Here is a 15,301-nt window from a genome sequence, read left to right as displayed (position 1 = left end):
GGCCGGGGCGGCGGGGGGGGGGGCGCCCGGGTTCCCCAGGCGAGGCGCGAGGCCGCCCCGGCGCTCAGCTGCAGGCCCGCGGGGCGGCAGGAGCCCGCCCGCTCGCTCGCTCGCCCGCCCGCCGGGGGAAGCCCCTCAGCCACTCTCCCCCCCTCCGCGCGGCGCCCCCGGCTTCACGGCAGACTCGCTGGTCAGCGCGGCGCCGCAGCTGTGGGAAAGGCCGCCCCGACGGAGCGCCTCTCGTCGGACCGCGGCGCTGGAGGCTCCTCCTCCCGCCGCGGGAGGGGCCGGCTCCGCGCCCCGCCCCACTCGTTGGACGGAGTCGGCCGAGGAAGGGATGGGGGCGCTGCGGAAACTGGGGTGCGGAGAAGACGCCCTCCCCCCCCCCGTCCCGCCGGCAGCGCTGCTGAAGTTCAAGGGGAGGGAGGAGCAGCGAGCCGTCTTACGGAAGAGCCCCCCCCCGCCCCCCGTGCAAAAGCCCCAGAGTGCGCTTTCTCGACTTGCGACGTGACAGGGGGCGGGGGGGGGGGAGAAAGGCAATGTTCGGCGAAGCAGGCGGCGGGGGCCTCGGGGGCCTCCCTGCCTGCCTGCCTTGCTTGCTGCGGGGCGGCGGGTTCGCACCACGAGCTAATCAAGGGTTATTTTCCAGTCTGTTCCTATTCCCATCACCACCCCGGCTGCTTAGCGTGTCGTGCGAACTCAGCCCGCGAGTCCCTTCTCGCGCTCGAGGGACCCCGGAGAAGCCCCCGCTGAGCCGGGCGGGGGGCGTTGGGCGTTGGGAAGAGGGGCTCCAAGGGCCGCGCCTACGGGCACCAACGGCACGGGCCAGGCGGCGGTTCCCCCTTCCTGCGCGCCTCGGCGCTGGCGTGGCCGAGAGAACCGGGCGCCCCGCGAGGCTCACGTCCGCGCGCCTTAAGGGCCGGGCGGGGGGCGGGGCGAAGCAGCGAGGTCCGGCTTCTGCAGCCACGCGGCGGGGCGCTTCGCGGGACGCGTGCACACGTGCAGCGCCGGACACGTGGGGGACAGCAGCAGGAGGAGGAGGAGCCGGGCGGAGGCGGCTCGGGGGCGGGCGCCTCGGCCGCGCGTCTGGCTAGGGGGGCGGTCCGCGGGGCGGGGCGGCAGAGCAGGCCGGGAGGCGGCGCGAGGGCGGCGGCGGCATGGCGGGGCTGGAGCTGCTGTCGGAGCAGGGCTACCGCGTGGACGGGCGACGGGCCGGCGAGCTGCGGCAGATCCGCGCCCGCATGGGCGTCTTCGCGCAGGCCGACGGCTCCGCCTACCTGGAGCAGGGCAACACCAAGGCGCTGGCCGTCGTGTACGGGCCCCACGAGGTGAGCGGGCGGCCCGCGGGACCCAGGCGTCCGGGAGCGTCCTGGCCGGCGGCCCGGCTCTGCATGATTCGGGGTGCGGGGAGGGTGGCGCTCGAAGGGCGCCCCGGACTTGCCCTGACGCGTGCCCCCTTCCTCCCTCCCTCCCCCGACGGCAGATGCGCGGCTCCCGCAGCAAGGCGCTGCACGACCAGGCGCTGGTCAACTGCCAGTTCAGCATGGCCACCTTCAGCACGGGCGAGCGCAAGCGGCGGCCCCACGGCGACCGCAAGTCCAGCGAGATGACGCTGCACCTCAAGCAGACCTTCGAGGCCGCCATCCTGACGCAGCTCTACCCGCGCTCGCAGATCGACATCTACGTGCAGGTGGGGCCGGCGGGGCGCGCAGCGGGAGGGGGGCTTTGGCCCTTTCCGGCGCCGTGAATGAGATGGCGGGGGGGGGGGAGGCGGGGAGCCCCTCCCAAGGCCTGGCACCCTGTGGGCAGGCGTCCAGTGCCCGAGAGGGGCTGGGACCTCTCTGTCCTGCTGGGGCACCGGGGCCAGGGTGCCTGTGGGGCTCGGGGCTCTCCACTGCGCCCTAAGAGTGCCCCCTGTGCTCCCTAGATCCTGCAAGCGGATGGTGGGAACTACTGCGCCTCCGTCAACGCCGCCACGCTGGCCGTCATCGACGCCGGCATCCCCATGCGGGACTACGTGTGCGCCAGCTCAGCCGGCTTCATCGAAGACACGCCGCTGGCTGACCTGAACTACGTGGAGGAGGCCTCAGCCGGCCCCCAGCTGGCCCTGGCCCTGCTGCCCAAATCGGAGCAGATTGCGCTGCTGGAGATGAACGGCCGGCTGCACGAGGACCACCTGGAGCGCATCATGGAGGCCGCCAGCAAGGCCTGCAAGGACGTCCACGCTGTGCTCGACCAGGTGGTGCGGGACCATCTGCAGGAAGTCACTGCGCTGATGGGCAAGTGAGACCCGGGCCCCTCGCCGAGGGGGTGCAGGTGGACGGACGGAGCAGGTGGCTCTCCAGGTGCAGCAGGCGGTGGTGCCTCTGCCCACTCACGGCAGCAGCTGATCACCACCCTGGGCTCGCTCCCACGAGACGTGGCAGGACAGGAGAGTGGATGTGGCCAGGAGAAACCTTCCCTCCCTGAACTGCCCCTCTCTGCCCCCGCTCCTACTACCTTGGTGGGAGGAGTGTTTCTGTATATACGTGTGGTGTGCCGGGCTGTACAGAGTTATTTTTTTTCTTAGCAAGTTAAAGAATAAATGTTCTTCCAAAGAAAAGAAGTCTGGAATGTGGATCCACCAGTCCTGTTGCTTCGCAGGCGCTTCCTGTTGGGCCTTAACTCCTGTGAGGTTTAGAAAGCGGATGAGTCCTGCCTGGGCCACCTCTGCCCGCTTTGTCTGCAAAGCAGCGCTCCGTTTAGCAAGCTTCTGTGCCTGCACTTGTTCTTCGCGGGACTCCTCCTGCAAGGCACTCCTGCCGCCTCCTACCTACACGTGGTTGGAGAAAGCTGCCTTTTGCTGAGCTGGACCATTTGGCTAGCTAGCCCCACCATGGGCCACTTTGGCTGAGACTCCTCAGGCAGAAAGGGGTCTTTCTGGCCCTCGGCTAATGGAAGGAGCTTGTGTTTGCAAATGTCCACCCACCCACTCTGGCTTCTGTGATTTCTGCCCACCTACCTTTCCATACCACCCATTAAGGCTAGTTTGTTTGCTTTTTAAATTGAGACTCTGCATACTGAGTGTTATTATTATTATTATTATTATTTATTTATATAGCACCATCAATGTACATGGTGCTGTACAGAGTAAAACAGTAAATAGCAAGACCCTGCCGCATAGGCTTACAATCTAATAAAATCATAGTAAAACAATAAGGAGGGGAAGAGAATGCAAACAGGTACAGGGTAGGGTAAGCAGGCACTGGGTAGGGAAAAACTAACAGTAGAAAGTAACAGTAGAAGTCTGCACAACATCAAGTTTTAAAAGCTTTAGGAAAAAGAAAAGTTTTTAGTTTTTAGTTTAGAGTGTTGTACTTTATATTGAGTAGATGTGTGAAAGGTGCAAATAAGTGCATCCTACTTGAAGCCTAATTCATTGCATGGTGCTCGGTTTCGCAAGAGAGACATCCTACTGTTTGGAAGTCTACCTTCCCTTTGAGATTCAAGGGTTGGGTCCCTGGAAAGACCACACACACACACACACACACACTCCCATGTAGCTTTCCACATCCCCTCTCTTCCCATTGTGGGCCTAAGATAAGGATTGATGTTGGAATTTTCCCAGGTCAGAGTACCAGTGATGTCCCCCCAACCAGGTAAACGTTCTCAGGAGATCTGTTGACAGCCCACATTGCTGAAAAGGGAAGGCCTGGGTAGCTAGTTTCTGCCCTGGCAGTGGTGGTGGGTTAAGCTCCAAGAAGCACTGGCAGGGCCTTCCTCACCCACCCGCCCCAAGCGGCCTGAGGAATTTTGTGTTAGCTCAGTGGTGCTACAGCTACAAAAGCAAAGCAAGAGGCTAGCCCAGAAGCGCCTCATGGCTACATCTGCAACATTGGCTAGCAGTGGAACGGGGCAAGGCCGGACAGCATGAGACCGTGAGCAGCCAATGGGGTCATCCGGACAGAGGTGCCCCAGGAGGCTCCCGCTGGCCCACTGCCCATCCGCTGAAGACACAGGAAAGGGCCCGTCCTGCACCTTGCCAATAATGACAAAGTTGCACCGCTGCAAGCTGGACTTGTGAAGGCCTGCCTGCTGCAGCGGAGCGGTAGGGCGGCCCTGGAGCTCCAGTCCCAGCCTGGCTTCATGGGGACGGAGGCATGAACTGGTCCTCCTCCCCACCACCACCACCACCGCCTTAACTGCAGGATGGAAAAGACAATGACCCCCACAGGACCAGGGTAGGTGAGGTGAGCCAGGCTTTCCTGAGGGGAGTGTGGCTGCTAGGCCCTTCACAGGTGCCGCGGCTTCTGGGGCACAGGATCCCGAGGCCCCCCCTTTAGTGCAGATGGGGAGCAGGAAGCCCTCAGGACGGTGGGCTGCAGCGCCTGCTGATGGGAGTTGTAGTCCCCCAACATCTGGAGGTGGCCCTCCCCTGCCCACTTTAACTGGAGCAAGAGCTGCCACCGCCCTTCCTCCCGCGTGGCGCCTGAGCCTCTGCCAGAGCCATGTCCGGTCCTCGTGCCCTGGATGACCCTCTGGCCTGTCCCCCGGTCTAGCCTACCTCACAGGGCTGTTGTGAAAATAAAACAGGAGGGGGAGAACTTCTGCATCTTGCAGGGGGGGGGGAATGGGCGAGATAAAACACACACACCTTTTTTGTTTTTGTTTTCAACAAAAGCCCCAACTTTGGGGGGGGGAAGGAAGAGCAAAAACACACCCCCCGCTCGCCCAAACTCCTGGGGAAACGGGGGGAGTCCGTGTCAGTGGGGTTCGGGTCGAGGCCGAGCAGGCCCCGAGGCAGAGGCGGAAGTGGCCAGATCAGACAAGGCCACAGAGCCCCGGGGGGGGTGCTAGACCGGCGCTTCCGGGATCTGGAGGCGGGATTTCCGCTTGCCGGCTCCACAACGGAAGTCGGGAGCCGCTCTAGCCGCCCCGTCTCGCTGGCCCTGGAAGGCGCCCCTCGGCGGGTGGGCAGGTGGGCGACGTCTCTGAGGGGGGCGGCGGCGGCGGCTGCGCCCACGGGGCCCCCGCACCTCTCCGCTCCTCCTCCTCCTCCTCCTCTGGGGCGACCCGGCACCGCCATGGGGCTGCTCTCCGACCCCTACCGCCGCCGGGCCCTGTCCCGCCTCATCCTGCGCCTCAACACCCCGCTCTGGTGAGTGGTTCTCCCCGGCCCCCCAACACCAACACCCCCCCACACACACCCCGGGGGGAGAAGGGCCCCAGAGGCCTGGCGGACCCCCCCCCCCCAGCAGGGCGGGAGCGCAGCAGCAACCCCTTCCCCCCCACCCCACAGCCCATGTTCCCCAGCACCTGCCTCTGGTACTGGAGGTGGCACATAGCCATCAGGGCTACTAGCCATGCACGGCCGCCTCCTCCTCCTCCAGGCCCCTTTGAAAGCCATCCGAAATCAGTGCCCGTCGCCACATCTTGTGGTAGTGAGTGAGTTCCACAGTTTCACTGTGCGCTGTGTACAGAAGGACTTTCATTTTACCTGTCCTGGTTCTCCCACCCATCAGCTTCATGGGGTCATGACCCTGTTGGGCTCTAGTATTATGAGAGGGGGGGGTTATTTATTCATTTAAGCATTTTTATGCCGCCATTCAGCCAAAACAGTCTCTCACCGCGGGTTACAAAAGTATTTCATAAGTCAGTCTCTGCCCACAGGCTTGCAATCTAAAAGACATGACACTAAGCAAATTCAGGCACTACAATCTTAGTTGCAAAAAATGCCTCCCTGTCCACATTCTCCGCACCGTGCATCATTTTGTGCACCTCTATCATGTCTCCCTTCAGCCTCCTTTTTTCCAAGCTAAACAATCCCAGCTGTTGCAACCTTCCCTCACAGGGGAGACGCTCCAGCCCCTGGATCATTTCAGTTGCCCTTTGCTGCACTTTTTCAAGCTCTATTAATGTCCCTTTTCAGGTGTGGTGACCAGAACTGTACACAGTTTTCCAAGTGTGGCCGCACCATAGATTTGCATAAGGGCAGGATGACACCGGCAGTTTTCAGTTTCTTTTGTAACCATCCCCGTTACGGAATTTGCCTTTACGCAGCAGCTATACCCCGGCACTTCCTTCCTCATGTTCCCCAGCACCTGGCATTGAGAAACATGCCAGCTCTTGTGCTATTGAAGGGGACAGACAGCCCCCGCGGCTGGCGGCCGTTCTTCTGCCACTCCCCTGTGGTCTTCTCCTTCTTCTCCTTCTGTGCAGCATCCTCAGCTTCCTGGTGGGGCTGGTCTGGTTCCTGGGCTTGGCCTTCCACCCCTTCACGCTGCGCATCTACATGTCAGAGAACGCCATGGGCTCCACCATGGTGGAGGAGCAGTTCGTCTACGGCGAGCGCGCCCTGTCCTACGCCCGAGAGTTTGCCGGGCACAAGAAGAAGGCAGGGTGAGTCTTTCCCATGTTGCTTCCCTACATGCGGCACCGTGGGGCCTCTCAAGCGGCCTCCTTTCCTATCCGCAAGGGAAGATGCCCCGTCAGTCGCAGGGGACCCCGGGAGAGGGCCCCTCTCAAGGGACCACAGGGACCACGCAAGTCACTGGCGCCCGAGCGCTTCACCCTCTCCCCGTACGGCCCAGGCGATGCGCTTCAAGAGACCTGCCTGCCTGCTTGTCTTTCAGGGAACTGGTCCTTGGAGACAGGCTGGAGCAGAGCCCCTGCTTGGTGTCAGAAGGGCCCAGGTTCAACTCCCGGCACGTAGAGCGGGGAAAGAGCCCTGCCTGAAGCCGGGGAGACCTGCTGCCAGCCAATACTGTGTAGACAAGATTGAGCTGGGCAGGCTGGGTTGAGAACATCAGAAGATGTTCACACAGTAGCCAACCAGCAGCAGGCCAGGGATGAACAAGTAGGACATGGTGCAATAGCACTCTCCCACCCATGTTCCCCAGCAACTGGTGCACACAGGCTTACCGCCTCGTCTACTGGAGATAGCACACAACCATCAGAGCTAGTAGCCGTGGATAGCCTTCGCCTCCAAGAATTTATCCAACCCCCTTCTAAAGCCATCCAAAATTGGTGGCCATCACTACATCCTGTGCTACCAAATTCCATAGTTTAACTATGCACCATGTGAAGAAGTCCTTCCTTGTATCTGTCCCGGATCTCCCACCAATCAGCTTCATGGGATGACCCCATTGGGCTCTAGTATTTTGAGAGAGGGAGAAAAATGCCTCCCTGTCCGCATTCTCCACACCAGGCATAATTTTGTCCACCTCTATCATGCCTCCCCTTAGCCTCCTTTTTTCCAAGCTAAACAAAGATAAGATTGCTTCCTATGTCTCTACGTAGCGGGGCTGTAGCGCCCCCCCCTCTTTGCCTGCACAAGGCCCCCGGTCCTACCCCCAGCCTCTCCTTCCTCCACCTCCAGGGGCATGCCAGTCGCCTGGCTGGAGAAGACCATGTGGAACCTGGGCCTGGAGGTGTACAAGCAAACCTTTTCCCGCACGCTGCCCTTTCCAGATGAGATGCGAGAGAGATACGTACGTGCCAGGCCTTACGATCCCTCGGGGGCAGCGGGGAGGGGGGCGGCTGTTCCGCTAGCTACGTAGCGGGGTTGGGAAATGATCCTGGTCTTGGGGGAGGGAAACACTTTGGGGGTCTCCTGCCTCTCCCCGTCTCTCTGCAGATGGTGAAGGGGACTAACGTGTACGGCATCCTGCGAGCTCCCCGTGCGGCCAGCACAGAGTCCTTGGTGCTGAGCGTCCCCTGCAGCGAGGGGCAGCAGAACAGCCAGGCCGTGGGGCTGATGCTGGCGTTGGCCTCCCATTTCCGAGGTGAGACGTGGGGTTCGGCCTTTCGGTTGGGGCTGGGCTCTGCTGGCCAGGGACTTCAGCAGGACTTGCACCCTGCAAAGAGGCTTCTTTGCGTCTGCTTAAAGCTGGGATTTACAGGCTGTGGCTCAACAGAAGCCGCAAGAGAAGCACTTTCGGAAGGGAGACACGTGCCTGTGATCCAGTCTCCTCCCGTGGCCCCTGCCTGGCTCTCCTTGCACTTGGGCAGGGAAGAAGATCCAGTCCTGGCCACGGCTCCCTTGGGGTCTCCGTGGTGGGCTGCCCGAGGGCCGCCGGCCGCCCCTGGTGCTCAGCTTGTCCCTCTGTCCCAGGTCAGATCTATTGGGCCAAAGACATCATTTTCCTAGTGAACGAGCATGACCTGATTGGGATGGAGGCCTGGCTGGAGGCTTATCACGACGTCAATGTCACAGGTGAGAGGCAGCTCGGGCAAGGCAGGGCGGAGGGGAGGGGAGGGCAGACCCCTGGGTGAACAGGCTCCCCAGGGGTGTCTGCCTGGAGCTGGCAGGGGGTGAGGTGGGAGCAGTGGCTTCCTCCCCACGCTGCCGCCCCCCTGGGTGACCCTCCTGGCGCAGCTTCTCCACGCCCGCCACCAAGCCGCCTCCTCCAGGGTCCAGCTCTCGGTGGACGCTTGCCTGGGCCTCTTGGGCTGGGGGTCCCCCAGCTTCCCCCCCCCCCGCGCTGAGCCATGGTTTCCTCCCCAGAGGTGACCTCCTCCTCCGGGATCCTGGGCCGGGCGGGAGCCATCCAGGCTGCCATCTCCCTGGAGCTGAGCAGCGACGTCATCACCAGCTTTGACGTGGCCGTGGAGGGGCTGAATGGGCAGCTGCCCAACCTAGACCTGGTCAACCTCTTCTACTCCTTCTGCCAGAAGAACGGGCTGCTCTGCACCATTCAGGGCAAGGTGGGCGGAATGGGGGCCAGGGGGGACACCGTAGGGCTGGGGCAGAGAGCGGCCATGGGCCCCGAGAAGCAGGCCGGCCCACCCAGGCAAGCGGGGGCGGGGGGGCAGCTGCGGTGCCTTGAGAGCGAGGGGCTCCAGCCGCCTTGCTTGGCTTCCGTTGCGCCCCCTGGCTTCTGCCGTGTCGGTTCTTCCCCATCCCTGGCTCTGGCTCCTTCCCCCGACCCCTGCAGAGTTTCCTGGCTCCCCTTGGGTTCGTGCACACCTGGCAATTGGCTGGCAATGGGTTGGGCGCCTGGGTGCAAAGTCGTGCCCCCCCCCAATCCGTTGAGCCCTGGATGGCCTCTCCGACCGCAGCGAGGGCTCCGCAGCGTCCTGGGCAGCAGTGGGTGGAATGAGCCCCCTCTCTGCCCGAGGCCCTTTCCGTTGGGAGCTGCTGGGGACGGGACGTGGGAGCTCCTGCGTGGCCGCTGGGCGGCAGCCCCTCTCGGGAGGGGAGCAGGGGATCCGCTCTGCGCCCCGCCCGCCTGACGCACCCCGCCCTCTGCTCCCCCAGCTGCAGCGTTCCGACTGGGACTCCCTGCCGGCCTACCTGCACTCCCTGCAGACGCTGCTGCTGATGGTGTTGAGGCAGGGCTCCGGCCGGCCCCAGGGCGACCACGGCCTCTTCCTGCGCTACCACATCGAGGCCGTCACCGTGCGCGGGATCAACAGCTTCCGCCAGTACAAGTTTGACATGGGCATGATGGGCGCGTGAGTACGGCGGAGGGCGCCGAGGCTGAGCGTGGGTCGGGCACCATGGCCTGGAGGGGCCGGGGGGGGGCACCGGAGCTGACCCTTGGTTTCAGCAGGAGCGGAGACGGGGGGCAGAAACCGGGCACTTTTGGGGGTCACTGGGGAAGGGGACGCTGTGCTTCATTCTCCGCTGCCCCTCCACCCTCAGGACGTTGGAGGGGATGTTCCGGAAGCTGAACAACCTGCTCGAACGCCTGCACCAGTCGTACTTCTTCTACCTGCTGCCCTCGCTCTCCCGCTTCGTCTCGATCGGGGTCTACATGCCGGCCTTTGGCTTCCTCATCCTCATCCTCGTCCTGAAGATATCCTGTCTGGGGAGCGTTGCTGAGGCAGGGTGGGGGGTGCCTTGCAGATCAGACGGGCCAGGATCCGTGGGCACCATCCCTTCCAGCAGCCCAGTCGTGCATTGGCTTCTTAAAGGTGGGGGACACTAATACCTTGTGGGGTGGGGGCAGACGTCCTGGGGGCCAGCAGCAGCGGCAGCAGTAGTGGCCGTGATGGTTAAGGGCCGGCTTCCAGGGGCAGCCCCTGACCACCGGGTGCGGGATGCTTGTGAACATCCTGGAGGCCTGGCTGGCCCGTCTCGCGAGACACCGGGCTGAGCCGAGAGGCCCCGGTGTTTGCACGTAGAGACTGGGCAGGCCAGGCGCCAGCCGGGTGGGTGCTCGGAGGCAGAGGCCTAAGGCTGCTGCTGAAGACCTCCAGCCCTCCGCTGCCTTCTGGATGGCGGGGGAGACGTCGCCGTGGCTGCAGGATGGCTGGTTTGGGACGGTTTCAGGGAATGGCGATATTCACACGCCTGAAATAGTTGAGAAGGGAGAATTATTTCAGCACGTGCAGCTTCTCCCTTTGCTGTGGCTGCGTCCCCACCAAACCCCTCCCTTCCATGCAGTGACAAAGACGCTGCTGCCCTGCCCCTGGCAGTTCTCCATCAAAGCGAGGCTGGCCCTTCTGATAGATCTTCTGATAGATCGGAAAAACTTCCTGACGGTTAGAGCAGTACGACAATGGAATCAGTTGCCTGGTGAGGTTGTGGCCTCTCCCACACTGGACAAATACTTAAAAGGTTGTCACACAGAGGAGGGTGAGGATCTCTTCTCGATCCTCCCAGAGTGCAGGACACGGAATAACGGGCTCAAGTTAAAGGAAGCCAGATTCCGGCTGGACATCAGGAAAACCTTCCTGACTGTTAGAGCAGTATGACAATGGAACCAGTTACCTAGGGAGGTTGTGGGCTCTCCCACACTGGAGGCCTTCAAGAGGCAGCTGGACAGCCATCTGTCAGGGATGCTTTAGGGTGGATTCCTGCATTGAGCAGGGGGTTGGACTTGATGGCCTTGTAGGCCCCTTCCAACTCTGCTGTTCTATGATTCTATGATCTCCAGCTCTTCCTTTAGGGCAGCACTGAACAGCAGCTGCAGCACAAGGGGTTTTGCGCTGGGCTCCCAGTAGCCCCCGGCAAGGAGGCCAGCCCCTCTTCTCCCTCCATCTCAGCAGAGTGATGCTGCTGTGGCACGGGGAGAGCCCTCCAGGGACGCGGGAGGCCCCAGCATCAGCGTAGCTGGAGAGGCCGTGTGCCGCCTCCCTCTCTGGGGGCTGCTTTGAAGAGTGTGGGGGAGCAGATGACGGGTTCTGACGCTGGGAAGGGTGCTGGCTTGGATACTCCGAGTCCTCTGAGGCTTGGACTCCCTATGTTATCCTTGACTCCGCCGCCCCCCACGCCCTGGACCTGTGGATGAAGCTCAGCAAATACGACACGGGCCCGGAGCCAGACGGTCAGCTGTGCGATGGAGACCAAGGTCCCAGTCCTGTTGCTGCGGAGGTGAGGGGTGGCAAGGAGGCCTTGCGAGTGCAGAGGGGCCCCAAGAGGAGAGGGCTGTGGGGACCCTGCAGGACATCCCTTCCCTGCCTTGGACTTGGGGGCCCTCGCAATGGCCCCCACTTGCAGGTCAGCGCCAGTTCCACCGGTACTGCCAGAGCGCCGAAGGACGCGGGGCCTCCTGGGCAGCTGCAGGCCAGGCTGGGCCTCTTGGGCGCCTCCGGCCGGGCGCCTCAGACTGCTTCTCTTTTGCACAGGAGCCCAAGCCCAGCCTGTTGACGCTGGTGCCCCCTGTGCTGATCTGCCACGCCACGGGGCTGGCCCTCTACTTCGTGCCGATCCTGGGGCAGCACGTGGCCACGCAGCACTTCCCCGTCTCGGAGTCAGAGGCCGTGGTGCTCACGGTCATTGCCATCTACGTGGCAGGGCTGGCGCTGCCCCACAACACACACAGGTGACTGGGGCAACATGGCCTGGCCGGGGGCCGGGGGGGCGCTCTCGAGGAGGTGTGCAGGGAGGGAGGGAGGCGCGACGGCACGGCGCTCTCTGGGGCTCGCCATGCGCTGTCGCTGTGGTGACGCAGCACGGGTGGCAGCGAGTGAGCCTTCGCGGCCTACAGACGGGCTCCTCGTTTCTGCCCTGCAGGGCCTTGATGGGCGCGGGAGGCGACCGCGGCTGGATGACCCTGAAGCTGCTGTCCCTGCTCTACTTGGCCGTGCAGCTGGGCTGCATCGCCCTGATCAACTTCTCCCTGGGCTTCTTGCTGGCTGTGACCATGGTGCCTGTGGCTGCTCTCGTCCAGCCCACGGGGCCCAAGTACGTATGTGGGGCTGGTCCCCACTTTCCCTTCTGCCCACTGCCTGGGAATTGGGCCGGGGGGGCCTGGAGCGTCGTCCTGGAGTAACAACGTGGTTGGTTGGTTGCTTGCTTGCTTGGGCCAAAGGCATGACTGATTCTCGCCTCTCTCCACCGGGCTCCGCACTCCCTCTCTCCACCCTCTCTCCACCGGGCTCCGCACTCCCTCTCTCCACCCTCTCTCCACCGGGCTCCGCACTCCCTCTCTCCATCCTCTCTCCACCGGGCTCCGCACTCCCTCTCTCCACCCTCTCTCCACTGGGCTCCGTACTCCCTCTCTCCACCCTCTCTCCACCGGGCTCCGCACTCCCTCTCTCCACCCTCTCTCCATCCTCTCTCCACCGGGCTCCGCACTCCCTCTCTCCACCCTCTCTCCATCCTCTCTCCACCGGGCTCCGCACTCCCTCTCTCCACCCTCTCTCCACCGGGCTCCGCACTCCCTCTCTCCACCCTCTCTCCATCCTCTCTCCACCGGGCTCCGCACTCCCTCTCTCCACCCTCTCTCCACCGGGCTCCGCACTCCCTCTCTCCACCCTCTCTCCACCGGGCTCCGTACTCCCTCTCTCCACCGGGCTCCGCACTCCCTCTCTCCACCCTCTCTCCACCGGGCTCCGCACTCCCTCTCTCCACCCTCTCTCCACCCTCTCTCCACCCTCTCTCCACCGGGCTCCGCACTCCCTCTCTCCACCCTCTCTGCACCCTCTCTCCACCGGGCTCCGCACTCCCTCTCTCCACCCTCTCTCCACCGGGCTCCGCACTCCCTCTCTCCACCCTCTCTCCACCGGGCTCCGCACTCCCTCTCTCCACCCTCTCTCCACCCTCTCTCCACCGGGCTCCGCACTCCCTCTCTCCACCCTCTCTCCACCCTCTCTCCACCGGGCTCCGCACTCCCTCTCTCCACCCTCTCTCCACCGGGCTCCGCACTCCCTCTCTCCACCCTCTCTCCACTGGGCTCCGTACTCCCTCTCTCCACCCTCTCTCCACCGGGCTCCGCACTCCCTCTCTCCACCCTCTCTCCATCCTCTCTCCACCGGGCTCCGCACTCCCTCTCTCCACCCTCTCTCCATCCTCTCTCCACCGGGCTCCGCACTCCCTCTCTCCACCCTCTCTCCACCGGGCTCCGCACTCCCTCTCTCCACCCTCTCTCCATCCTCTCTCCACCGGGCTCCGCACTCCCTCTCTCCACCCTCTCTCCACCGGGCTCCGCACTCCCTCTCTCCACCGGGCTCCGTACTCCCTCTCTCCACCGGGCTCCGCACTCCCTCTCTCCACCCTCTCTCCACCGGGCTCCGCACTCCCTCTCTCCACCCTCTCTCCACCCTCTCTCCACCCTCTCTCCACCGGGCTCCGCACTCCCTCTCTCCACCCTCTCTGCACCCTCTCTCCACCGGGCTCCGCACTCCCTCTCTCCACCCTCTCTCCACCGGGCTCCGCACTCCCTCTCTCCACCCTCTCTCCACTGGGCTCCGCACTCCCTCTCTCCACCCTCTCTCCACCGGGCTCCGCACTCCCTCTCTCCACCCTCTCTCCACCCTCTCTCCACCCTCTCTCCACCGGGCTCCGCACTCCCTCTCTGCACCCTCTCTCCACCGGGCTCCGCACTCCCTCTCTCCACCCTCTCTCCACCGGGCTCCGCACTCCCTCTCTCCACCCTCTCTCCACCCTCTCTCCACCCTCTCTCCACCGGGCTCCGCACTCCCTCTCTCCACCCTCTCTCCACCGGGCTCCGCACTCCCTCTCTCCACCGGGCTCCGCACTCCAGCTGCAACCAGCGCTGGGGCCGCCCGGAGCAAGTGCTGCTTTCCCACTCCTGCCGGGGCGCAGCCTGCGTGACGCTGGTCCCCCGTCGGGTGGCTGCATTGCATCCAGGATGAAGGAGGAGCGGGGGTGCTGGGGCGGAGTGAGGCCTCGTGACGGGTCCCTGTGAGGGGAAGGGCGTGCACCTGCGCCCCGGATGGGAGCCACAGCCCTGCTCTCTCCCCACAGGTACCTCTACGCCGCGCTGCTGGTGCTGGTCACACCTGCCGCCACCCTTTTCTTCTGCATCTTCCTGTACCAGGAGCTCATCGAGTACCCCATTTCGGTGCTGGAGGGCTGGCAGCGGTTCCTGCAGGCCATTGCTGAGGGGCTGCTGGACCACCACCTCTACGGCTCCATCGTCTTCCCCTTCGTTGCCATCTTTGTCTACCCCTGCTGGCTGCTGCTGTGGAATGTGCTCTTCTGGAAGTAGCGCCCTCTGGAGCCGCCCCCGGACTTGAACTGGCCGCTGTCCAGTTTCCCTTGGGTGGGACTTCCCTGGGGGAGTCAGTGCAGCCGGAGCCTCTGCTGCCGCAACGGACAGCGCGGAGGCGGTGGTGGTCTCTGCAAAGCGAGGCTTGGGGGCAGGGGGCAGGCCCATTAAGCCAGCAGCCTGGACTCTGTAAGGTGCTGCTGCTTTGGGCCTTCTGACATGTCTTCTGGGATGTGGCAGGGAGGCAGCTGCTTGTAGCTCGCATGAGAGGGGAGTTCGGAATACTGAAGCGCGAAGAGAGAGATCCTGGCTGTTCTGCTGTTGAGGCTTGGAGAGCTTTGCTCCAGTCCCTGTTAATTGGGGGGTGGCAGCGGCCGGGGGTGGGGCAATTTTAACTCTCAGGGGAAGGAAGCACACACGGTCACTGGTGTGGTTGATAGTTTTTGGGGTGGCTGCAGTTTACAAACAATCCAGAGTATAGCTCAAGTGGCCAGGATTGAGCTCTGATGGTAAAGAATATCCTAGATAATGTGCTGGGGGGGGGGGGCAGCGAAGAAGAGGACCCGTTGTGTGTGGGCGCGGGGGAAGGGCTGCGTACAATCGTTGAGAAATAAAGGCAAATGGTTTTAAGACGATGTTTGCGTTTATTGTCATTTTAAATGTATCCTGCAACCGAACCCAAAATCTGGTTCATAGGCTGCTTTTATTGCTTTTTAGACAATTATTGGCTCAAAAAAATGACCTCAATAAAGAGAGGAGCCTGGCCATAAGAACATCAGAAAAGCCCTGATGCTGGATCAGACCCAGGGTCCATCTAGTCCAGCACTCTGTTCGCACAGGGGCCAGGCAGCCATCAGCCAGGGATGAACAAGCAGGACATGGTGCAACAGCACCCTCCCGCCCATGTTCCCCAGCAACTG

At 63.1% G+C, this 15,301-nt stretch overlaps 2 protein-coding genes across 2 annotated transcripts; both read left to right on the top strand.

Moving 5' to 3' along the window:
- Window positions 1-1,132: 1,132 nt before the first annotated feature.
- On the top strand, window positions 1,133-2,540 carry EXOSC4 (exosome component 4). Its single transcript, XM_063129962.1, has 3 exons — window positions 1,133-1,328; window positions 1,484-1,690; window positions 1,928-2,540. Exons 1-3 carry the CDS (start codon window positions 1,158-1,160, stop codon window positions 2,285-2,287), a joined length of 738 nt encoding a protein of 245 aa, XP_062986032.1. The 5' UTR covers window positions 1,133-1,157; the 3' UTR covers window positions 2,288-2,540.
- A 2,483-nt stretch (window positions 2,541-5,023) lies between these two features.
- Window positions 5,024-15,011, top strand: GPAA1 (glycosylphosphatidylinositol anchor attachment 1). The gene is made up of 12 exons (XM_063131259.1): window positions 5,024-5,137; window positions 6,199-6,378; window positions 7,358-7,469; window positions 7,616-7,763; window positions 8,093-8,194; window positions 8,486-8,685; window positions 9,239-9,435; window positions 9,626-9,779; window positions 11,198-11,299; window positions 11,554-11,750; window positions 11,942-12,112; window positions 14,138-15,011. The coding sequence occupies exons 1-12, from the start codon at window positions 5,064-5,066 to the stop codon at window positions 14,379-14,381; spliced, it is 1,881 nt and encodes a 626-aa protein (XP_062987329.1). The 5' UTR covers window positions 5,024-5,063; the 3' UTR covers window positions 14,382-15,011.
- Window positions 15,012-15,301: the final 290 nt, after the last annotated feature.

Source organism: Elgaria multicarinata, chromosome 7, assembly GCF_023053635.1.
Source record: "Elgaria multicarinata webbii isolate HBS135686 ecotype San Diego chromosome 7, rElgMul1.1.pri, whole genome shotgun sequence".
NCBI lineage: Eukaryota > Metazoa > Chordata > Lepidosauria > Squamata > Anguidae > Elgaria > Elgaria multicarinata.
The sequence above is the reverse complement of the archived record's forward strand: the minus strand, read 5'-3'. Positions and strand labels throughout refer to the sequence as shown.